Genomic DNA, 25,106 nt, shown 5'->3' with positions numbered 1-25,106 from the left:
CTAACTAAACTGGCTGACCTAGATTTAAATTCTGCCTCTGAAACACGCTGAAATCATTTAATTATCCCATGTCTCAGGCAACACTCCAAGATTACAGAGCACATCATGATCTCAGAAGAGTTAGAAAAATGGTAATCTTGATTCAAGTACTCATGGGATACTTGAACAAAACACTGGGATAGAGTTAAAAATCAACAATTTTTTAAAGAAGCTTTACTGGTTATTTAGGATAGTTCCTTGTCTGACTAGGGAATAGAGAGTTTTCTCAGCAGAGAGGCCCTCAAGTCATGAGAACCCAGGGCTACTGTCATGGGGTATACTAGTAAAGATTAGAAGACCTTTAGAGAGAAAATGACTGAGGGACATTGACAAGGTAAAGAGGTGGGACAATCATGATCTTCGTGAGGAAACTCAAATCTAAGAAGCTAAATCTTGCCTGAGATCACAAAGACTGCAAGTCAATGGAAAAGGCCAGGTCTTCTGAATCCTAACTCCAGGTTTTTTTTTTTTTTTTTTTTTAATAACCATACAAACCAAAGTAGTAGAATTCCATACTATGTGAAACAATTTTCACAAAAGGTACAATGTGTACTTTTATGATACATCTTCTCTACTATAATTGCTAAATCTTAAAAGAACAAAAGTCAACTGGAGTTTATGTGAAAATTTCTCATTTTTTAATGAAAAACATACTTAATGCATAATTTACACGCAGGCAGGCAGAAATTCCACAAAACAGTTTGTGGGACAGGAGCTGGGTGAAGAGAGTTTAATGCAAATAAACCCTCTTATTAAATAAAAATTGTACTTCTATGGCAGATAGTAAGTTCTCCAACTTCCAAATATAGTACAAAACTAAGAAAATAGACTTCAACTGGTCTTCAAAGTTGTTTCCTCAGATAAGATCAGCAACTAAAATAAAAATGAGATATAAATGAAATAAGGCTACTAAAGTGAAAAGTGAATAAAATGTATAACAATTAGACATCAGTACTACATTTTTCTAAAAATCTCAAAATAATATCATATACCATAAATCAGGAATATAGAATTTATATTGAGGTTGATTTCTTGATATATTTACCATTCATGGGCATTTCATCAATTTGTGTTGAATAGTACTGTTCAATATCTCTGAGAATACGGATATCATCATTCTTGACAAAATTAATTGCAACACCTTTTCGGCCATATCGACCAGATCTCCCAATTCTTTAAGAAGCAAACAAAAAAGGTTTAGTTATAATTATTCAGTAAATGTATCAATGAGAAAATAATTTTTTAAAAGCGCAAGTACCTGTGTATATATAATTCTCTGTTATTGGGTAAGTCATAATTAATTATCAGAGAGACTTGGGGAACATCTAATCCTCTGGCCCAAACATCTGTAGAAATGAGTACTCGGCTGCAAAAAAAAAAAAAAAAAAAAAATTAGTCACATAAAATATTAGGCTAAATACATTGGTTGATCTGTACTACTATTGACAAATAGTTTAAAAAAATAACTCTTCCATCACACCCCTACAACATTGCCAACCTTAATTTGGTGAAGACATGCAGCACATTTGAAGCCAGGTTTTAGAAAAAGTGGAGAGATAGCTATCCAAGTTTTTTTTTTTTACTATGCCTCTAGAACATCACCTAAAACTCTTTATTTGCTTATTCCAGTTCTATGACATATTAGATTCCTTTTGAATTTAACTATTCAGTACCAGTCTCCTTTCATTTCCTTATTGTTTAACCAAACAATAGAAAAACAGGATTTTATTTTGTTTCTTTCAATCTATCACCTATGTAAATAATTAACTAAACAGGTATATACACAAACTGTCTTCCAGCTGTTTTTCAAAAATTCAAATCCTCATGATTCCTTCACATACTTTTCTGCTGGTTACATTATTTTGAAGGAAAAGGGAAAAATAACTTTCAAAAAGTATAAAAATTGAGAATTAAAATACAGGGAATTTAGGCAATAAAGGAAAAAAGAATAATATGTACTGGTCTTAAACATAACTTTCTTCTTCATCATCATAGCAGTTTTATCATGCTTTTAAAGTTTACAAAGAGCTTTCCAAAACATCTCATTCGATATTCTCACAACAACCCTGGGAAGTAGAGGTTATCATTACTCATTTTATACATGAGTAAAGTGAGACAAAAGAAATTGAGCTGCCCAGAGTCACACAGCTATTTAGTGTCTAACACTAGATTTGAATTCAGCTCTTCCTGACATCAGGTCGAATTATTAAATTTGACATTCTTCTCTCTTTTTTTTTTGGGGGGGGTAAAAGGTGTCAAATTGACCTTACTAGCTCTCACCCTCAAATTATTAAAATAATCCATGCTTCCCACAGGGACTAGCCATGTTTCTGACTGATTTTTATCTTGCAGCTTTTATTCTTCATTTCACATCCATACTTATTCATGTTTGTGTCTTAAAATAGGGCCTTATTTGTGGTATGCATTTAAAATTTATTGAATAACAACCTAGGATATAGCATAAACAGATCTGTGAGTTTATCCATCCTTCTTGTTGCAGAGCATCTTAAAAAAGGATCCCTGAGCACATCAATGCTTTAATCCAAAAGAACAAAGCAAAGAGATCTCCTGAATTGAAAATATTAGATACTGTGACATATTGGTAGTATTCTGAAACATTAATAGCCTCTTAGGAGATACCTTAAATCATACTACATAAGCAATCACATCATACCCTACTTTTAAGGTTGCTCTTAATCACAACATTTTTATTGAATTATGCTAACCTTGCACCAGATCTAAATTCTTTCATGATAGATTCTCTCTCTTTCTGGGGCATGTCTCCATGCATTGATGAAACAGTGAAGTTGGCTTCTCTCATCTTTTCAGTTAGCCAGTCTACCTATAAGCAAAATAATCAGAAAAAGATTAGTAAGTTGATAGATATGGTTTAACCAAATCTGGGGTTTTAAATCAATGTTAGTTTAACAAGTAACAGAATCAATAAAAGAACAGTAGATAAAACCATTCCTTACAAATAAAACTATATTCAAATGAAAAATGCCATTTTGTCCAGCTACTGCCAATTAGATTATTATTTTGTGAGACCTGAGACCTCGTGTAAGCACCACAGAATTTTGTGGTCTGATAAGTTATTTTTACAGAAAAATAAACCTATTGCCACTCAATATTTTCCTTATCCTGTAATGAAGTAGAATACAATTAATGTCATTAAATGCCTCTCAAATGAGTATTTTCAACTCACTAGGAAAATATTGGAATCATCTATCACACAGCTCACAAAGCAAGAGTTAATGGATTTTTCACTGAAACATTGCTTTTAGGATAAATACTGAGTCCCCACACCTCAAAGTTAGGTAAAACTTGATGCGTTTTATAATGGCAAACTGAGAAACAATTTCTTATTCCTCTACACATCATAATCTAAATTAATAATGGAACTCCACTCCCATTTTTTTCCCAAATAGGCAAGATGTGATTACTATACCTTCCTCTTGGTATTACAAAAGATGACTGCTTGAGTGATGGTCAATGTATCATAAAGATCACATAAAGTATCAAATTTCCATTCTTCCCTTTCCACTGCCACAAAAAATTGTTTGATTCCTTCAAGAGTCAATTCATCACTTAAAGAAGAGTTTAAAAAAATTGCACAAAACTTTTTAATAACTGGTTTAATGTTGCAAAAATCTCTTATCAATACACTACCATATTATGAACTGATCTTCACCTCACTAAGTAGCAAAAGAAAAATTTCAATATCATGCAATCTTGACTATTGTATATTTTGCTACCTTATATAAATGTGCAAGATTAATTATTTGATATTAGAACTAGATTAGATGAACAACCAAGAGAATTCTCCCAATTTCAATTCAAAAAAACCCCAAACACCAATGAATATTATACAGTTAATGTTAATAATTACAATAAATGGCCTAAATTATTAATGGATTAGATACTGTACTAACCCAGGAAAATTAATTCCAAGGTCACTTACCGTTTTACCAAGATGCGAATTGGATCAGTCATGAATTTGTTGGTCATTTCTAAGATTTCGTGAGGCAATGTAGCACTGATTAAAACCACTTGAGTAGCTGGAGGCAGGTATCTGTACACATCATAAATTTGTTCCTTGAATCCTATTAAGAGAAATAAAATTCAGAAACAATATTTCTTCTCATATTTTCATTGTACTGTTGAGTGCAATGATTTTGTGTTCTTTATCTGCCACATCCTAGCTGTATGTGACCCATAAACAAATCACCTCTTCCCATGGTACCCCAAGAAACTCTCAAAAGATTCCAAATTTTAGAAGAATTGATCTCCACTGGTTAGAGTTTGTAACCAAAGAGTTCCCCAAACTTGTAAAACCTGATAGAGACCAAAAACTTTATGAGGAGATAACTATGAATACACACTCAACAGACTGAGCATAAATGAATCTGCACTAGTTTTATAATACAAATGGAAGAAATTATATATGTAAATAAACACTATAGTTGTTACTGTGCTTCATGGGGCATCTACAGACCTGAAAGGGATTTTGAGGACTTCTAGGCCTATCTCATTATTTTAAAGATGAGGAAACTGAAAGCCAGGGAGAGGTAAGTGACTTAGCCATGGTAATGTAGCAGTAAACATAATAAGTACTTGGCATAAACCAGGTAATTTCTAGGGTCTCTTCAAGTTAAAAAGCTAAAACAAATTTTTACAGCTTTCACTTCTAATAATTCTATATAATTTGTAGAAGAGAGAAGAGGGCCAAGTCTTTAACTTAAGGCAGACGGAGATGAGGAAAAAGCATTTTTTCTAAAACACAACATGTAACCTATCTAAGGCTCAGTCTGGTTAAATGTCTTTTAAGGTAAAAACCATTCAGGAGCAGTACTTAGACAAGAATACCACCCTTCTTCCATCCCTCCCCCCAACTTTAAGTGTAGTGCTTTTACTAAACAAAATAAACATTTTTCTCAATCAAATGTATAGTTGAATCTTTTCCAAACATCACCCTCTCCCCACCAACCATCATTTACCCAAAGATCCTATATCTGATTCTTAGAACCAATGTTACCTGAAAGGCAACAAAGTTAGTAACAGTAACAAAGCTCTTCCATGATTCTGTATGTTCTAAGTACCCAAGATCTAAAAGTGAAAACTATCGGTCTTGGGCCTGGTTGACTGAATCCACCATAAATTCATGCTATTTAACCTCAGTTGGGTTCTATGTGACAAATTCTTTTATCTCTCGATAACTCTCTAGTAACTTCCTCGTTACAGGACATCCAATCTTTCCCCATAGTCTTAAATCTTAAAGCCTACAATCCTATTGCCCTCATTCTTAGACTAGCATTTCCTTCTAGAGGCATTCCTAAGGAAGCAGCTTTCTTTTTTGCTAAGATTATGAGTCTCATCCCATCTTCTCTCACTTCTTCTAAGACTTCTCAATTATTCTTCCTTTCTCTATTTACCTTTAGTTAGGTATAAATAAATATAACAGAATCATAAGAGCTATTTTTGTCTTGAGGTAAAGTAGATGAATTTGCAAACCAAAAACTAAAACAGATACATAAAAATACTTAAATATGGATTTTACTATATCCCACACTAAGGTAAATCAACAAAATTAAATGTGTTGTCCTTCACACAGCAAGATAATACTATGACCAACCATCAACAGGGAATCTGTTAAATTGTTCTTCCAATATTTACACCAATCTCTATGTACTCCAAAGCTTGGTGACTCTTTTGGAATAACATTAGGTATTTCCAAAAAAAACTAGCTAGCATTAGGGCTGTAACATACAGGATTGAAATAAAATGCAAGTAAATGAACTAAAATGAAAACCTCTATGTTTTTAGCCAATTGAGATAACAAAACTAAATCTGATAAGATAGGACCATATACTTCTGGTTATGATAGTCTCATCCCCCTCCAAATAACCTTAAGGGTTTACTTCCCTAATTAACCCATATTACTTTTCAAGATGTAAGTTATTAAATACTTGTTCAAATTCACAGTAAAGCATTGTTTTTTACCTTTGACCAAGCATACCTTTATTAAGCATTTCATCAGCTTCATCCAAAACCAACATCTTGATAGCACGGGTTCTTAAACTTCTGCGACGAATCATATCTACCATATCAGTATAAAAAAGATGATACTGAGAAATGGTTTTGTCCTTGTTATTCCATGTAAAACCATATATAAACATAAGACTTTAGCTGATTAACCAATAAGTTCATCTGTGAAATACATTAATCAATTAATAAGCACTTATCGATGGCCTATTATGTGACAGGCACTGCGTGGGTTACTGACAAAACAAAGATAGGAAACAGTCTCTACCCTCAAGAGGTTTATGACTTACCATGGGAGACAGCATACAAAACATACACACAAGGGAGGAAGAGAGTGAGTGAGGAGGTGAGGGACAGGAGAGAGGGAAAATGTTTTTAGAATACAGCAGCTTAAAGATATACAGGAAAGATCCTGTAGAAGTGCCTAAGCTGAACTCAGAAAGAAACTAGGGATTCTAAGAAATGGAGGTAAGGAATGAGTGCATGCCAGGCAGTCTGTACAAAGGCATGGAGAGAGGAAATGGAATTAGCTGGACTGAACAGTGCTATAAAAGGCTGACAGTTAAGTTGAAGTTAGGTTGTAAAGGGTTTTAAATGCTAAACAAAAAAGGAAAACATTAAGCAGAACAACCAATTACAGATTTTATCAGCAGTCCAGATTATAAATGACAAGGATTTGAGATAGAGTAATGGCTAAGTGTAAAAAGACACAAGTTATATTTGAGAATATTGTGGGAATGGATAAATTTGATAACTGAATGGATTATATGGAGTGAAGCACGACAAGAATTGAGAATAATTCTGAACTTGAAGCTGTGAACTTGGGTGACTAAAAGAAAGGTAGGTTTGGAAGGAAGAATAATTTTCTTTTGGATATGCTGAGGTATGTATATATGTATATATGCATACATATGTCTGTGTGGTGAGTTCTCTTGTCTTTCTTTCCTTAGCTCCAAAGTAGAGTCCCTTATCCTTTCCATTTTTGTCTTCAGTCTCTGGCTACTTACTTTCTTTTGGGTCAAGGGATATAAAAAAAATTTCTAAAATCAGAATTTTAAGCTACTAAAAATCTATGAAAGTTTGTTTTAAAACGTTAACAATAGATTAATTGCAATTCAAAACAGTGGAGGCTTAACTCAGGCACATTGGCCAAAATAACAAAAAAACAGGAATAATCAATGTTGGAAAGATAGGCACAATATACACTTAGTGAAACAATTATTTGAGGCAAGTGATCTAGAACATAATTTGAAATTGTGCTTAAAAAAAGAAAGTAATTAGAATGGCTACACTGCTGATGCAAGATGCCACTGCTAAGCATATATCCCAGAGATTAGACAGAAAGATCTTATATATGTCAAAATATCTTTATTACCACTTTTTGTAACAGTACTTAAAGCCCATTGACTGGGAAATGTCTATAAACAAATTATTAATGTTTTAGGCTTTTCTTATAATGATTTATTGAAATTCTGCACTGAAAAAAAAAACCATAAATGAAGAGCTTAGAAAAACATGAAATGATACAGAGTAATCAGAAAAGTGGAAGGGGAAAAAAAATCTGGTAAATTGAACAATATAATTATAATTATCAAACTTTTGAAGAAGAGATGAAGAGCAGGGAATGGAAGTTTGAAGGAGCGGGGGGGAAGGGGGAATAGTAACATCATATATATGCTGCCATCAGGTCGTATGCTGTTTTGCTAAGTATTTTTTGGTCCTCTGAGTTGGCTAGTAAGAGGATATATATGCAAATAACAATGATATAAAACCAAAATATTACTAAAATTATTTTAAAAACAAATTAATAATTTAGAAAAACCAACTTCCATTTTTTGATTAGTTGGGAAAGAGTTTATAAAGGTTGTAATATGAATGAGAAGAGGCAACAAATTATTTTTTCTAAGAGTTTGGCTTTGAGAAGAACAACAAAATAAGATGACAGCTTCAAAGGATGGTAGGGATCATGAAAAGATTTAAAAACAAAACAAAACACATGAAGGAAAACTGGCATGGTGTGACATGCTTACCAAATACGCGCCCTGGTGTACCAGCAACAACATGCTGCCCATAATCCAATTTCCTGATATCTTCACCAACATTTGTCCCCCCAATACAGGCGTGACACTGGACATTCATGTAATCACCTAGAGCAAGCAGACCCTGAATACAAGGGAGAATAAGATTAGCTTAATTGCTTTATATTTCCAAACAACCTCTATAAAGGTAGGCTTTTAAGTTTCCTAAATTCAAAAATAGATTGTTCCTATTCTAGAAGAATAGTAGAACTGGAAGGGGCTTTAAAAATCACCTAGTTCAATTGCTTCACTTTAAAAATTTTGGGGGGTTAAGTGACTTGCCCAGGATGACACAGATAGGAAATGGTTAAGTGTCAGAAGCTAGATTTGAACTCTAGCTTCTCCTGACTTCAAGGCTAGTGCTCTATCCACTGCGCCATCTAGCTGCCCCGAAATTGCTTCATTTTATCAAAAAGGAAACTGAGCCAGAGAGATCAGAAGACTTGTCCAAAATCACACAGTAGCAGAGTCAAAATTCAAACTCAAACACCATAACTTCAAGTTCAGCAGTCTTTCCAGTATAACACACTACCTTGAAATTATTACATCATTATATTGTGAACTCCTTAAGAACATACTCCCCTCCTCCCTCCCCCCTCCCCCCCCTTGCTTTGGCTTTTCTAACACCTAAGAAATGCTAGCTGACTACCTAAATAGCAACGGCTATTTAATCTTTATGATGCATCCATCATTACAAAATCTCACAAGCTACCTAGTCCAACACCATACCTAAACAAGAATTCCTTCTACAATCTATCCAGTAAGAGAAAATCTACTGCCTCAACAGGAATCTCTTTATACTATACTTATACTTTATACTCTTATACTATACTTTATACATTATAAGAAAGTATACTTTTTACTATATACTTTATACTCTTTTATACTACATCGCAATTCTTACAAAGGTTTTTTTCCCCCTTCTTACATCAAACCTAAAACTTATTACTTTAAAACTTCTACCCACTGCTCGTAATTCTGTCTCCTAGGACCAAAAGAAGAAACTTAATTCTCCTTTCTTGTGACAATTTTTCAAATACGTTAAGACCATTATTACTACTCCTTTCCTATCCTTCCCAAGTAAACTCCTCTGCAGATTAAGCATCTTAATTTCTTTTAACCTATCTTTATATAGCATAGCATGTCAAGATGCTAAATTTGAAGACAGGAGGCTGGAATCAAACTCTTTCTTTCTAACTACCAGTATGCTGTATTTGTGGCTTTGGGAGTTAACATCTCTGGGCCTGTTTCCTTACCTGTGACATGAGATGACTGGACTAAATAATCTCCCAAATCTTAGGAGCTCATGGCCCTAAGTCAGTAGCCTTAAGACATTCTCTTTATTAATGTGCTTCCTAAAAATATGACACAGAAATGAAAATACTCCAGAAGTTGTCTGTCCAAAGAAAGAGCAGCTCTCCTAGTTTTAGACTCAATATCACTCTTGAAGCAACCAACAAATGCAAATAGCATTTTTTTTTTACTGCTTATCAATTTGATTTTTCAATCTAATGAAACCTCTAGTCTATCCCCAAAACTGTTATCTAACCATACTTGATCTATCTTACATTTATGAAATTGTTTAAACTCATGTGTAAGACATTTATCCCAATTAAATTTCATCTTATATTCGGTTTAGAATGTCAAGACTTTGCATTATCTTGAATGTCACCCAATAATTAGCTGTACCTTCTTCTTTGCCATCAACCTACATATTTAATACTCAAGCTATATATGTTTTTATCTAAGTATTTATTAAGTATATATTAAGTATTAAGAATTTTAGGAATTATGTAAAATCCTTCTCACACAGGCAAGAAGAAATGGATAGTCTGACACAAACCCTTCCTATTCACCAATGATTGTTTTAATTTTAAGTTCTACAATTTTTCCAGGTATTGAAGCAGCATCTCATTTTCCAGGATATTTCAAAGATTGTGGAGAATTCTATAAATTCCATCCACAAAAAGCACAATTTTTTGTTTGCTTTTTAGAATTCAACTTTTAATTATAAATAGCATGATGCACACACAGCTATTTTAAAGACATAAATACAATCACATTTTTTGTTTAACAACCATTTACTTTTCTTTCCACACTCCCATTTTTTAATGGGAAAACAAACAAACAAAAAAACCAAGACATTTTACAACTAGTAATATAAAATAAGAGACCTATTGATAAACACATAATAATATATAGAAACTAATAGAGATCACAAAAAGATTACATGTTCATTTTTGGGGAAAGAAAAATGCAATTGAAAGATAAATTTAGCAGCCACAATTATAACCAGAATTACAAAAACCTTAATTGCTAATTTATTGACTTTTCTCAGTGTTCTCACCTTTTGAATTTGGACAGCTAATTCCCTGGTTGGGGCTAATATCAAAGCCTGAGTTTCTCGCACCTGTTAAAACAAAAATTTAACTTAGAAAACATCATAAAGCTCTTAGTACTCTGAAAGCAGGTTCTAGAATGTCAAAACTCAGATGTCAGCATTTTAGCTGTATGCCTTATTTTATATTTTATTTCCAAAAGAGATAAATTTTACAAATATAGAATAACAGATAACATATTACAAATATTTTAATTCCAATTACCTAAAGTAGAACAAGAAAATTTTTAAAAGCCTCTTTTGTTCTTTCACTTGGAAAATTATAAATTAAGGAAAAAAGCATTTAATTTTTAAGACTTAAAATGTTTTGTTATATTTTAGTAGATAACAGAATACATTTAAAAGGTGTTCTACCTGAATATCCAAACATTGGAGAACTGAAATGCTAAATGTTGCTGTTTTGCCTGTACCAGATTGAGACCTGTAAAGGCATAAAAATTTTAAATAAGTTTTTTGTGCATAAGAAAATTTTCAATTATTTCAATGTTATTTCAATAACTAAAAAAAAAAAAAGCTCAAATTTTCAGTTTTCTGATTTCTATATTTAAAGAATTCTGAATTTTAAAGTTAGAAATGATCTCAGTGACCATTTACTTCAATCCACATTGTAAAAGAATTACCATTAATAACATATTCAACATACAATTCTATTTTGGATAATAAGTATTATTCTACATATGCACTATGAGAAGTAGTAAACTGCTTTAAGTATCTTTTTAAAATTGTAATTTTTTTAAGACGTTATAACCCAAAGCTATATAAAACGTCTTGGAACTATTATATAATATTTTCTAAAGGACAGCCTTCTCCTCCCTCTTTTTCACTTTTTAATCAGTGCTTTCCCAAGGCTCATCATTTCAGACTTCTGAAGAGTTTTTCTACTAAAAGAGATACCAAGGGAATAAGTACCTTTTTTTTAAGCTACCCAGATATAAGAGAATTGGCAAAGTAAGTTAGCACCACCTACTTATGCACCAACAGTGAATGGTTATAGTTCTAAAATAGTATCTGTATTTTCAACATATCTTCTTGAAATGAAAGTTACATGAAAAGTCTTTTGTTAATAAATTTAATATTTTAGAAATTAAGTAGTTGGAATTACCACTTAGGAAGTGCTAAATAAAAACTAAACAAACTTTGTAGAAATAAACATATATAAGTCCTTTACCAGAGAGTGACTAGAAAAGTAAAACAAATCTATAGTTAAATTAAAAAGAGAAAGCTGGCTAAAATTTTATCAAAATTGAGCAAAACTTTTCTCAAAGTCAAGAAGTTAACAATTCTCTCCTAGAATGTTTCTGGTTTCATTATTAACCATATACATTAACTTACTGTGCAATAACATCTCTTCCTTTAATTATTTGTTTGATAGCACGCTGTTGGATAGCCGATGGTTTTTCAAAACCTGTAAAATGAAATATTTAAAAATGCTTCAGACTTTGCATTCATCTGAAAGATTATCTTTCTGTTTTCTGTGGCTTCTTATTCTTTTTAAATAGCTAAGTTTTTATTTATACCTGTTTGTATATCACAATAATTTCACCCCCCACCCCACAACCATCCTTTTTGTAACAATGACAAAAACAGTTATCAGGCTCTTTATTTGTTATTTCTTGGCTTTGGCTAGTTATAAAGATTTCCATCCGTCATTTATTTATTTTTGCTAAGGTAATTGGGGTTAAGTAACTTGCCCAAGGTCACAAAGCTAGAAAGTATTAAGTATCTGAGGTCCCAAATGAACTCAGGTCCTCCTGACTTCAGGGCTGGTGCTCTAATCCACTTAGCTCCATTTGTTAATTTTTGATGTTGCTACCAATCAAGTTAGGAATAATTTCAATTATCTGCCATTATTGAGCAATGAATCATCTAGGATGAGTAATGTTCTAAATAAATAAAATAAATTTCCTTTAAATGCCCACATTTAAATTTTATTATTTTCATAGGGAACTTTTTTTCTTTTAAATAGTATTTTATTTTTCCAATTACAGGTGAAGACAATTTTAAACATTTTTTTATAAAATTTTGAGTTTCAAATTTTCTTTTCCCCTCTCTATAAGATGGTGAGCAATTTTATATAGGTTATATATAAGCAACCATGTAAAACACATTTGTAGAAAGTTAAAAGTTCAAAAATATTATGCTTCAATCTGCATTCAGATGAATCTTCTGAAATTCTTGTATCACTATACTGCTAGGAGCTAAATCATAGTTGATCACTGTACAATGTTAGTGTTAAAGCATATGTGTGTGTGTGTATAAATAAATGATGTGCTCCTGGTTCTGTTCAATTCACTTTGCATCAGTTCATGTAAATCTTGATGGGAAACTTTTTTTTTTTTTTAATAGCCTTTTATTTACAGGATATATGCATGGGTAACTTTACAGCATTAACAATTGCCAAACCTCTTGTTCCAATTTTTCATCTCTTACCTCCCACCCCCTCCCCCAGATGGCAGGATGACCAGTAGATGTTAAGTACATTAAAATATAAATTAGATACACAATACGTATACATGACCAAAACGTTATTTTGCTGTACAAAAAGAATCAGACTCTGAAATATTGTACAATTAGCTTGTGAAGGAAATCAAAAATGCAGGTGTGCATAAATATAGGGATTGGGAATTCAATGTAATGGTTTTTAGTCATCTCCCAGAGTTCTTTTTCTGGGCATAGCTGGTTCAGTTCATTACTGCTCCATTGGAAATGATTTGGTTGATCTCATTGCTGAGGATGGCCTGGTCCATCAGAACTGGTCATCATATAGTATTGTTGTTGAAGTATATAATTATCTCCTGGTCCTGCTCATTTCACTCAGCATCAGTTCGTGTAAGTCCCTCCAGGCCTTTCTGAAATCATCTTGTTGGTCATTTCTTACAGAACAGTAATATTCCATAATATTCATATACCACAATTTATTCAGCCATTCTCCAACTGATGGACATCCATTCAGTTTCCAGTTTTTAGCCACTACAAAAAGGGCTGCCACAAACATTCGTGCACATACAGGTCCCTTTCTTGATGGGAAACTTTCTAAAGTAATGTTAGATACACTTCCCCGTTTTAGACTAGGAAGATTTAAATTTTTTTTTCTTGAAAATTTACGCTCATTGCCATGAATATCCATACTGGACAGTAATTTTGCAATTATCTATTTAATTTTTACTATAATCTAGTCATGACTGTTAAGAATTGTGAGCTGTCCCTATTTTCAGATTGTTGTGTTTGAATTCTTTTCTGGGAATAAAGCTCATAAATTTATTTTAATGACACTTTGCTCTTTTTTCTGCTCAAAAGCCTTTTCACTTATTGTTCTTCCAAGTTCAAATTCTGTATATTAGACTGCTAAGAATCCAGATGTTAAAAATCAGACTAGGGAATAAACAGTGGGCCTTACTAAACTATAGAGGAAATTTTTTGCTTCAATATCTTTGCTCATGTTGATTCCATCCTTGAAATGTCCTGAATTCTCCCCTCTATGTATTCTAATTCTACCTTCAAGATGAGGGACTAAAAATGAATGAAAAGATAAAAGCTAGGGATGGAAGAGATTCAAGACTACATGGAAATAAAAAAGTTATGGGTGAGAAGGGCTGCCTGAGCAAGAATTTCAAAATCTGCCTTTAAGCCCACATCATCTATTTTCTATAACCTTTCTCTCCTGCATTCTTTAGGTACTAAGTATCTTCATACTGTCCTTTATTTGCTTGTCCAACTCTGTGCCTTCTTGATTATCTTCTATAATTAAAAATTTAGGCTAAGCCTCTGGATAGAGCAATATATATAGCATATTTATTTCCCTTTAATTAGTATCCACTGAATAGCTACTATGATGGGCTTAGTGCTTACAGGACCACCTCAAAGATCAAGACTTGACTAAAAAGAATGTTATGGGAAGAAATTATCTAGACTTGCTGTATCCACAATTAGCTTGTTCTCATTTAGATCTGTAACTGAGAATGGAACACAACAAAATTACTGATCTCAGCTAGCTATATTTCCTTCTATTATTGTTATTTGAGCAAGATTACTCTTATTATCAAATATTTCTTAAGAAATCTAATTCTCTACCACTGAAGGCTTTCAAATAGTGTCTGGATAGCAAATAACTGAGAATGTATAGCCCCTAAATTTGGGGCCACCCTTTCCCAGTATTTCTACATTCTCATTAGCTTCCTATATGCAAACTCTAAGATAGACAGCTTGGATTTTTTGCTTCTTAACAAAAGGCATAATTCCAACATTGACAATAGACAGGTATCCTTCAAGACCAATAACAAGTTAGTATTTACATAGTATCTTGCTTTATATAGATTTTCTCCCTTGAACTTCATAAGAACCTCCTGAAACAAAGGCTATGTATTCGATTATTCTATTTAAAGTTGAATCTGAAGTTCAGAAAGATTGTACCTTGTCAATGGTTATACAACTAGCTAAGAGTCAAGAGTTAATTAAATTCAGGTCAGTCATGACTCTCAACTTCTTAGGGGGAAACAATCAACCAGGAGCTTAAAATATCTTAAATAAAACATCTGTACAGAGGTATCCCTTAATAGAAAATAGATGGAACTGTATTCTCCTGAGTTATGGATTTGGGGATCTTCAGAAGAGACTCTCTCTCTCTAATGGTATTTCAATATATCTTAAACTACTTTTTCTCATTTTCCCCAAATTATTCTGTTTCTTCTCACTTCACTCTGTCAATGACACCATAATTTACTTGTGTCGTGTTTATAAGTTTGAGTATTATTTTTTGATAACAAATATCTACCAGTTATTATCTCCTATTGATTCTATTGTCACAATTTTTCCTGCATCTACTTCAGTCTCTACTACTACGAATCTCAATTCTACCACAATATTACAAAAGACATCAATATCATATTGCCTCCTTTTTCCTACCTCTAAATCGGTCTTTGTACAAGAATTATCTTGCCTAAGTCTGTATTTGTCATGGCTTTCTGCTTAAAATCCTTTTTTTATTAATACCACATAAAATTTAAATTCTTTAAAATTTGGCATTAAATATCCTCTCTACCATCTGGTTGTTACCCAATCTTTCCAAATTGTATCTCATACTAGTGGTTTTCATTCTCAACATTCCAGCAAAAACTAACAATTTGTCATCACCTACATATACTCCATGCTTTCTCACTTGGGTCTGTCTTTGTTTATACTTTTCCTTTTAGCTGGAATTTTATTCTTTCCCTCTTAACTGCTAAATTCCTACTGAGACTTCCAAGCTATTCTGATTACATTTGTCATGTAATTGAATCCAACTGCAATCCTCACCTTACAGGTTTCCTGCCTCCAATCTTTTCCCAATTCAATTCATCCTTCACACTGCTTCCAAAATAATCTTTTACTATGCACTAACCCCATTGAGTCTTCTCTTATAATTTTCAGAGCTTCCTCTGTCTCCCAAGTTCAAAATTCTTTGAATCTCTACAATTTGGTTTCACTTATCTTTCTAGTCTTCTATTATTCAACCAGCAAATATTTATTAGGCAACTACCCTGTGCCAGTTGCTTTACTTGGAAGGAGTTTATATTCTAATAGATGAGAAAAGTATATATAAAAATATATATGAAAATTAAATACAATGTGGAAGGAAGACCAGGAATTAATAAAATACCCAAATAAATTTCACATAGGAAAAAACGTTTTTACATAATTATCATTAGCAATACAATGATCTAAAGGACTTATGAAAACCTACTCATTTCCAGAGAATGAATTTAAAGCATCTGAATGCAGGTCAAAGCATACATTTTCTTTCTTTTTCTTGTTTTTTTTTTTTGTCATTACTAACATGGAAATGCTTTGCATAACTGCAAATGCACAACCTCTATTAAATTGCTTGTCTTCTTTCAAAGGAGGAGATGGAGGAGTAAGGGAAGGAATTTGAAACTTGAAATTTTTTAAAAAAAATTAATGTTAAAAGATGTTAAAATGTAATTGGAGGAAGAATATTAAATTTAAAAAAAGTTCAAGTGGTTTCTTAAGAGAAAAGAGGGACTATATGAGGTAATGTTAAAGAGGAAGTGCATTCCAGGTATATGGGATAACCAGTGCAAAGGCTAATGCCTTTGACCTATTATTAATGCCTCTTAGAGGCACCTAGCCCAACTTTTACACTTTACAGCTAAACAAATGGGCTAAAAATTGGTTTACAGACTTGCTCAAGACGACACAGGTATTAAGTGGCAAAGAAATTTTGCCTGAGATCTTGATTGGGATAGTGAGATGGTCTGAGGAATAATGCATGCCTTCACATCTTCACTCATGCTGCTCCCTACACTTTTACTGCCTATACCTAACCCCCAAATACACACACTTCCCTGATGGATTCCTACCCATCCTTTAAAGCTCAGTTCAAATACTAAATACATGAAGACTTGTTGTTTAGTTTCTTTCCCCATACAGCAAGATTCTGCAAATCAAAGATTCTGAATTTTTGCATTATAGTAACCTCACTACTTGACCATAAATTCAAAGATATGAATAAGTATATGATACTATCTCAAAAGTTTAAAGGAAAAGGGTCCAGAATCCATGCCATAATAATCAGATAATTAAGTAGTGAGATGGACTGACACTTATATCTGTTACCTTAGACCAGTTATTTGATTTCTCAGTACCCTCAAATTTTTCATCTGCAAAAAGGGGATAGTAGCACCTACCACCTTTGTTGTGAACATCAAATGAGGTAATATGCAAAGTGTCTCACAAACCTTAAGGGGTTATATAGATGCAGGTGACTTGATTACTACCAGATGAAAAAAATGGTGACACAGCCTGGAGAAGAGTTCTGTCACGTAAGAAGAGAAACTAGATTTGTTCAATTTGGCTGCAGAGCATAACTAGGAACAGTGAGTAGGAGGTACAAAGATATATTTGGACTTACCATCAGGGAAAACTTTCTAAATCTTAAAACTACTGAAAAGTGGAAAAGGCATTGAGAGGTAGTATTCCTCTTTGTTGGAGATCTTCAAGTAGATGGTGGAGGGTTCTTTTGGTTATGAGTTGAACTAGATTACCAATGAGATCACTTCTTTCAAATTTTGCAATTCAATTGGGTGGTATACCAATATTTACACATGTGAAAGTGAATAGTGTAAAATAAGTCTGAAAGGTGAAATTAAAGTCATCAGACTTTAATTTAATGGTGGAAACTGCATTCCAAAATTCTTTGAATGACAGGTTGAAGAAACAATGAAGAATCACTCAAAAATTAGTCAATTAGCATTTACTAAGTGCCTAAAAATAAGTGCTAAACTATTCACAACAGTGTGAACAATTAGAAGGAGGATCAATAGGAATTGGGGGGGAAAAGGGAATTCTAGAAATATTACAGGGCAGACTTCATAGATTTTCTGAGGAGGAGCAATAAGGGAAAAAGTAGAATCAAAGATAACTAAGATGACAATGTCTTTGACAGAGAATTCAGGAGAGAAATTTGGTGAGAGGTATGCTCAAAAGACAATAATTCAAAATGCTAGTGAAGAGCAAAAATCTGCAAGAAGCTAAAGAAAATCTCTCCTAGGGCAGCAAAGGGTAGCTGCTAGTTGCATATGTTGTAGAGAAGTCATTCCTGTGGATTGGACTACTCAGCCTATGAAGTCTCTTCCAATTCTGAACTTTAACTGTAAATCCCTTAGGACCTAGCAGTGTGTTTTGTATACAGTAACTGCTTAACAGATGTTTGTTATTTTGTGTATGTCATGTCTGCCCACCAGACTAAATCCCATAAAGGAAAAAACTTTGTTTCATCTACACATTTCTTTGTGCATGTACCACAATGCACTGCACATAAGAAACATAACCAATAGTCCAAATAGGAGGGCAATAAGGACTTGATGCCTTTACTGCAATGATTTTGAATGGCAGGAAATAACAAATATGAGATACTGAAGAGGCAGAATGTTTTTTTGTTTAAATGAAATTGCTTAAAATCAAGCAAAAATATAGTGTTCATAATTATTTGTTGATAAAATGAAGTCAGAAAGTTAAAGACATTCAGTTTACCATACTCCTAAATACAACTCCTTTCCCACACATTTATTATAATTTTCAAATATCTGAAATATGTGTGTGTGTGTGTATATATATATATATATATATATATACACATATAGCTTCATGGATGCTGAAAGAACAAATGATTCTTTAGGGATTATTTATTTCCATATTTATGCTAGCCACTTTTTGCAGAGTCCAAATAAGAGTTTATATGAGGGATCCAAAAAACAGTGCCTTATCATAGCAGATGTTGTAGGTCAACAAAGCCTGGGGAAATTAAAGAGCCATGAATCACCATGATATCTCAACTAAACATTAGAGCTACCTAAGTTTCAATAAAGCACTTTTTAAAATTTATTCATTTTCTAATAGCATTTTTTGCCAAATGCATGGAAAGGTAAGTTCACCTTTGCAAAATTTTGTGCTCCAAATCCTCCCCCACACACCATTAAGACAGCAAGCAGATATATTGGTTTGTAAATGCTCACTACATTTTGACTTCCAATAATATGTCATTTCTAATTCAACCAATATACTTTTAAGTATGTGACTTTCAAGTAAATGCAAGTTTAAGTGCACAAATTATGTGTACTTTTCTAGATACAAAACTAAAAATTAGTCAATCCATAAACATTTATTAAGTACAGGCACGATGCTAACCACATATATAAAAAGAGGCAAAAGATAGTTCCTAATCTCAAAGAACTCAAAAATTTAATGGGTGAGATAATATACAAACAAATGTATATAAAGCAACCTATAAACAGGACAAATAGAATGATTTATATGAGCAGGACCAGGAGATCATTATATACTTCAACAATAATACTAGATGATGACCAGTTCTGATGGACCTGGCCATCCTCAGCAATGAGATCAACCAAATCATTTCCAATGGAGCAGTAATGAACTGAACCAGCTACGCCCAGAGAAAGAACTCTGGGAGATGACTAAAAACCATTACATTGAATTCCCAATCCCTATATTTTTTGCCCACCTGCATTTTTTATTTCCTTCACAAGCTAATTGTACAATATTTCAGAGTCTGATTCTTTTTGTACAGCAAAATAACAGTTTGGTCACGTATACTTATTGTGTATCTAATTTATATTTTAATATATTTAACATCTACTGGTCATCCTGCCATCTGGGGGAGGGGATGGGGGGTAAGAGGTGAAAAATTGGAACAAGAGGTTTGGCAATTGTTAATGCTATAAAATTACCCATGCATATAACCTGTAAATAAAAGGCTATTAAATTAAAAAAAAAAAATTGGTGGGGACTTAAAAACCTAGGAAGTAGGATTAGCAGAGGAAGGGAAGAGTTCAGGCCAGAGCAACAGCCAGAGAAAATGCCCAGTGCTAAGAGAGAGTGTCTTGTTAATGGAACAGCAAGGAGACTAATGTCACTGGATGGAAATATCAGTGATAGGGAATAAGGTAGGAGGGGGCTAGGTTATGAAGGACTTTGAATACCAAAGAGAGTATCTTTTAGGAGCCACTGGAATTTATTGAATGGGGATGTGGTGATGGTGGTGATGGATCATATGATCACAACTTTGATTTAAGAAAATCTAAGTGGTTAAATGGAGGATGGATTGAAGCAGGGAAGAGAAATGAAGCAGGCCTATCTGACAGCAGTTTATGACAACAGTCCAAGCATGAGGTGATGAAGGCCTGCATTAGGGCAGCAGCAGTATTAGAAGAGGATGTATTCCATAAATGTTGCTGTTGCCAAGGTGCAATTGACAAACTTCCACACCAGATTATATATGGAGAGTAGGTGAGTGAGTAGCACAGGATGACTAGATTGTAGAACTGAGGTAGCTGCAAGACCAGGATTTGATTATAGACCCCAATGCTAGACTCAGGAAATTGAGTAAAAAAGATAATTATCTCAGTATCTGTATAAGAACATTTGTATTTCCAACTTTATGGAAACGCTGAAGAAAAACCTTTGCAAAATCAACTTTAATTGACCTGTAATTTTGGTTTTTTCCTCCCTATATAACCTCATTATACTTTAAAAAATAATTTACAGAGCTGTAAAATAGAAACGACTTAAGTTAGCATTCTGGCTAACGTAGATTTTTTTCCTCTCACCAATTACGGCTACTTTTATTGTGAAAACACTCCCAAGAAACCCTTAGTGAAAGTCTCGTTTTCTCCCTTGTAAAATGAGGGCACTGGAGTAGATCGATCATCTCCCAAAGAGATAAAGGCACAAAGCAGAATGATCCCAGGTTGGAGGAAGGGATCATAAATGACGGAAAGATGCATTAGCTCAAAGTAGTTAAAAATCACTAAGTGGCTGGAGAACTTCCTTCTATGGGCCTCAGTTTTCCTCATCATAGAGATGGGTGGGTTGAACTAGATGATGATTCCAACTCTATTCTGCTGATGGGAATCTGGGGAAGCGTGCAGCTCCCCCCTCCTCCTTCCAAGGGCTCCGAAGCTCGCTCCAGTCTGGAAGCTCGCAGGGCCCGGCCAGTGAGGTCACCGCGGGGCGGGGCTTGAAGCTACTTAGCCGCCAGTTGAGCGAAAGCGGACTCAACGGCACGCACCTCACTCCTAAAAGTCCAGAGCACACGCTACCCTTCTCTCCCTGGTCCACGCCTCCTTCCCTTCCAGCCGCGTGCCTGCTCCGTCGGCGGGGCCCCTGCAACCTCGTCAGCCCCCACGCACTGCTCACCGTAGGCGTATATGCCACGCAAGAGGTCCTCCCGCAACCCCATCGTGTCGAAGGTGGGTGTCACATCCACCTCCTCGCTGGTCTCGAATTCCACCTTGGTCATGTCTTCCTCCTTCAGCAAACGCTTTCGCGCAGAACCCGAAGTAGCCATCGCGCCGGAGGCAGCCATACTTCCCGGAAAGCCGGAAAAAGGGGAGGGGGAGGGGCAACGAACTGCTCGCGCGCGCACGCCGAGACCTCCGAAAAACGTGCGCAAAAAACAGCCGCAGCGCTGCGCCGTCATTCGCCCGGCGCCGTCAGAAGGGTTAGGATAGGCGGGCGTACGCGCAGGAACGTGCGGACGGTTCGTTGGGCTCCCCCAGTCACGTGACCGCGAAAGCCATCGCGCTTTCTCTCGGGAGGGGGCGGGGAGTGGCCTAAGCGCCTTGTTTGCCTCAGCCTCTTCCGGGGCCCGTGAAGCTTCCTTAAGCCGCCCAAATCGCCAAGGGAATGTGGGGGATGGGGAGGAAATTATATTTTAGCAGGCTACGAAATCCCGGCTCTCGGGCACGGTTCCTAATAGTTGTTTGTTAAAGGGCTTTACATAATCAAGGTTTACTTCGTTAATAAATCTTATTTACAAAACATGCGCATAGATAATTTTTCAACACTGACTCTTGTAAATTCTTGTTCCAAATTTTTCCCTCCTCCCCACTCCCTCCCCTAGATGGCTGGTAATCAGTACACGTTAAATCCAACATATATATACATATTTATAGTTAGTAATCTTAAGTAGTGATCAAGAAGGAAAAAAAACCGAGAAAACAATGCAAACAACAGAAAGAGTAAAAATGTTATGTTGTAGCCCACACTCAGTTCTCTTGGGTGTAGATGGCTCTCTCCATCACAAGATCATTGGAACTGATCTGAATCAGCCACATCCATCAGAACTGATCATCCAGTCATCTTCTTGTTTCCATGTACAATGATCTCCTGGTTTTGCTCATTTCCTGATCATTTCTTATTCATATACCATAACTTATTCAGCCATTCTCCAACTGATGGACATCCATTCAGTTTCCAGTTTTTAGCCACTACAAAAAGGGCTGCCACAAACATTCGTGCACATACGGATCCCTTTCCCTTCTTTAGTATCTCTCTGGGATATAATCCCAGTGGTAACACTGCTGGATCAAAGGGTATGCACAGTTTGATAACTTTTTGAGCATAGTTCCAAATCACTCTCCAGAATGTGTGGATCCAGTTGAACTCATTCTTAAAGATGGGAGCTAGAACACCAGGCTAATTAACAAGAAATCTCTTTAGTATTTGTTTTGCTAGTAATTGATCTTTTGCATGCTCTGCATGTCTCTCATATGAAACCACCTTAACAAAGTTGAGAATCGTTTTCATAAATAAACTGAGGTCTTTTAAACTAATTAATTCGCTGGGACCTTCACTCTAGTTTATTACATATTAAATAGGGAAATGGAGAAACTTAATAACAATTACTTTTATTTCTCTTTAGGGTTGCTTACTATAGTCAGTCATAATAAAGCCATAATAAACAAAGATATGTGTTTACATTTTGTAGAGGGAAAACGTTTAAAAGGTAAGTTGATGTTAGCTTAAAGAGAACCCTGAATGTTAAATTAAGGAGATTGGTCATTATCTTCCAGGAAATGGGAAGTCAATGAAGGTTTTAAATCAGAGAAATAGTACAATGAAAAATAAGTTAAATTTGATAAAAGTGTGTAGGACGAATTAAAAAAGGTTTGAGGTAAGAAAACCAGCTGAGTGTCTCTTGTAAATGATAAAATACATAAATCATGTTGATAACATTGAGAATAGAAAAAAGATAAATATTAGGGATATTGATGCAGAAAGAATCAACAGCACTTTTACTGATTAAATATAAGAAGGGTGGAGTGGGAGAATAAATTAGATCTACCTGAATAAGCAAATAATTATTGGACTCGATAATGAATGTCACTGTTTGGGCATAGTAGAAAGATCAGGGGTCTTTTAAGTCAAAATCCTTGGTTTCTAGTTCTCCTTTATTCAACATTTATATAATTTTGGACCAACCACTTAAGAAGCCTCAATGTTCTCATTTATAATAACCCCAGTTCCAAAGCCCATTGGTATGGCAGAGATGAAGGCCCTGCCCTGCCGAAAGGATAAGGTGAGTTTGGTTAGAAACTAGTGTCTTATTTCTCAACCAGTCCCCTTCTTCCGGACTCTTCAAGATTAATACCCTATGGGAACTTACCAAATTTCAAGTCTTCAAATTGTTGCTGTTCATTCTTCATTCTTAAAGAGCAACAATAAAATTAGGAGGGTAATGTTTTGACTTGCAAGTGAATTGATTTAAGTGAGGCAAAGCTGTGCAAAGTCATCAGCCTCACTTTTTCCTCCAGTCATTCAAGTGGAGTAGCAAGACATGTCAGGATGACTAGAGATGATCACAGAAATAGTGGGAGACTTTGGGTCTTTTTAAGTCCCAGTTTGCCTTCATATCACATGAAGATATGAATTTCCTTGTGGGTGAAAGCTAAGATTGTCTTAGTTGAGTTGTCTTGATTCCAATGAGAGAGTTGCTTCATTTTGTATTGTCTGCTATGTATTGTCTCCTATGAACACTTTTCCTGATTTCTGTTTTGCTATGATTTGGATAAATGGGTTTTTAAATTTGCTGTGTATGTGTTCATTGTTAGAACTCGTATTGGTGAGGGAGGGGAGTCAAACCTTGAATATAGAGTTTGGGGACATACTTCCCCTCCCAAAATGATCAAAAGATAGCTTGAATCTGAAATATTTAAGAATGTTTAAAGATATACTTCTAGTTTGGTATTGTTGTACTAGCTCCTGCTTGCCCTACCCCTGTCCTTTACCCAGGAATTTTCTCTAAGCAGAATGCAATGTCCTTGTGCTCAGAGCACTCTATTCTGTACCTGTTTTCATAACTCCCTTGCTATAAGGTTATTACTACTGCTGTCTCCTTCTGTTATCTTCCTACTTAATGCAATTATCGGCCCTCAAACTTGTGGATTTTAACCTTTATAAACCCTTCCCTCTCACTGTTCAGAGGCGCTTGAATATTGCACTGCTAGCCCCTTGCAGCCTCTGACAAATAATTTCCATTTCAAGTCAGACTCACTGTTTTTCTCAATACATGCTTTAACTCCAAATGTGTCTATTCTGTAGGACACTCACTGCTGCAATTGTGTAATAAATTAGACTTTTAAGTTCACCATCTCCCCAAGTTCCAAGTTATTTCTCACAGGTACAATCTGAGAAATTGATTGCCATCAATTCAAGAGATAAAGCCCTTAGACTACAGTAAAAACATTCCATAAAGTTAATGGAAAACTGATAACCTGTAACATGAAGAATTTTGATTTAGACAAGCTTGACTGATATCCAAATTCCCTGTCTGTTGGTGTTTATTATTGTATTAGGCTCATTTTATTAACTGTGACTAACAGTGTCCAAATTAGGTGTCCATGAAGCTAATCTCATACAAAACCAAAGAAATCTGGGATAAAAATTTCTTAATGTATTCTGTTTTTTAGACCTGAAATAACATTTAAGAGGAGGAAAGATGAGATCTTAGTTGTAACACATATAAATGATAAAAATCTTCTGAAATCATCTTTACTTTTACTTTCCAAATTCATATATGTAAAAAAAAAATGTCAATGCTTATGATCTACACTTTCATTTAAATCATGTATTGCTTAACTTTTTAAAAAAGTCTATGTAATTTGAATGCTTTATCTCTCAACTGTCAACTTTAAAGGTTTCTTTTTAATGAAAAAAAATTTTTTTTTAATGAAAAAGCGTGTGCCTTCTAT

The 25,106-nt window shown here is 34.5% G+C and overlaps 1 protein-coding gene across 1 annotated transcript; it reads right to left on the bottom strand.

Moving 5' to 3' along the window:
* Positions 1–481: 481 nt before the first annotated feature.
* Positions 482–21,586, bottom strand: LOC100914020 (eukaryotic initiation factor 4A-III). Its single transcript, XM_003762741.4, has 12 exons — positions 21,271–21,586; positions 11,890–11,962; positions 10,912–10,978; positions 10,507–10,569; positions 8,112–8,244; positions 6,056–6,136; positions 4,001–4,142; positions 3,488–3,626; positions 2,766–2,881; positions 1,298–1,405; positions 1,085–1,212; positions 482–912 (listed from the first exon to the last, which is right to left on the bottom strand). Exons 1-12 carry the CDS (start codon positions 21,551–21,553, stop codon positions 896–898), a joined length of 1,350 nt encoding a protein of 449 aa, XP_003762789.2. The 5' UTR covers positions 21,554–21,586; the 3' UTR covers positions 482–895.
* Positions 21,587–25,106: the final 3,520 nt, after the last annotated feature.

The sequence above is a fragment of the Sarcophilus harrisii genome, chromosome 1 (genome assembly GCF_902635505.1).
Source record: "Sarcophilus harrisii chromosome 1, mSarHar1.11, whole genome shotgun sequence".
NCBI lineage: Eukaryota > Metazoa > Chordata > Mammalia > Dasyuromorphia > Dasyuridae > Sarcophilus > Sarcophilus harrisii.
Note: the sequence above shows the minus strand (reverse complement) of the source record. Positions and strands in the feature narration are given on the sequence as shown.

Excerpts from the sequence above, each read along its gene's own strand:
- LOC100914020 (XM_003762741.4), bottom strand. The coding sequence starts at position 21,553 with ATGACGGCGCAGCGCTGCGGCTGTTTTTTGCGCACGTTTTTCGGAGGT. Across the intron at positions 10,979-11,889 it reads GGAAGAGATGTTATTGCACA|GTCTCAATCTGGTACAGGCA; the intron begins GTAAGTTAATGT and ends ATGCCTTTACAG. Across the intron at positions 2,882-3,487 it reads TTTGTAATACCAAGAGGAAG|GTAGACTGGCTAACTGAAAA; the intron begins GTATAGTAATCA and ends TTTTGCTTATAG.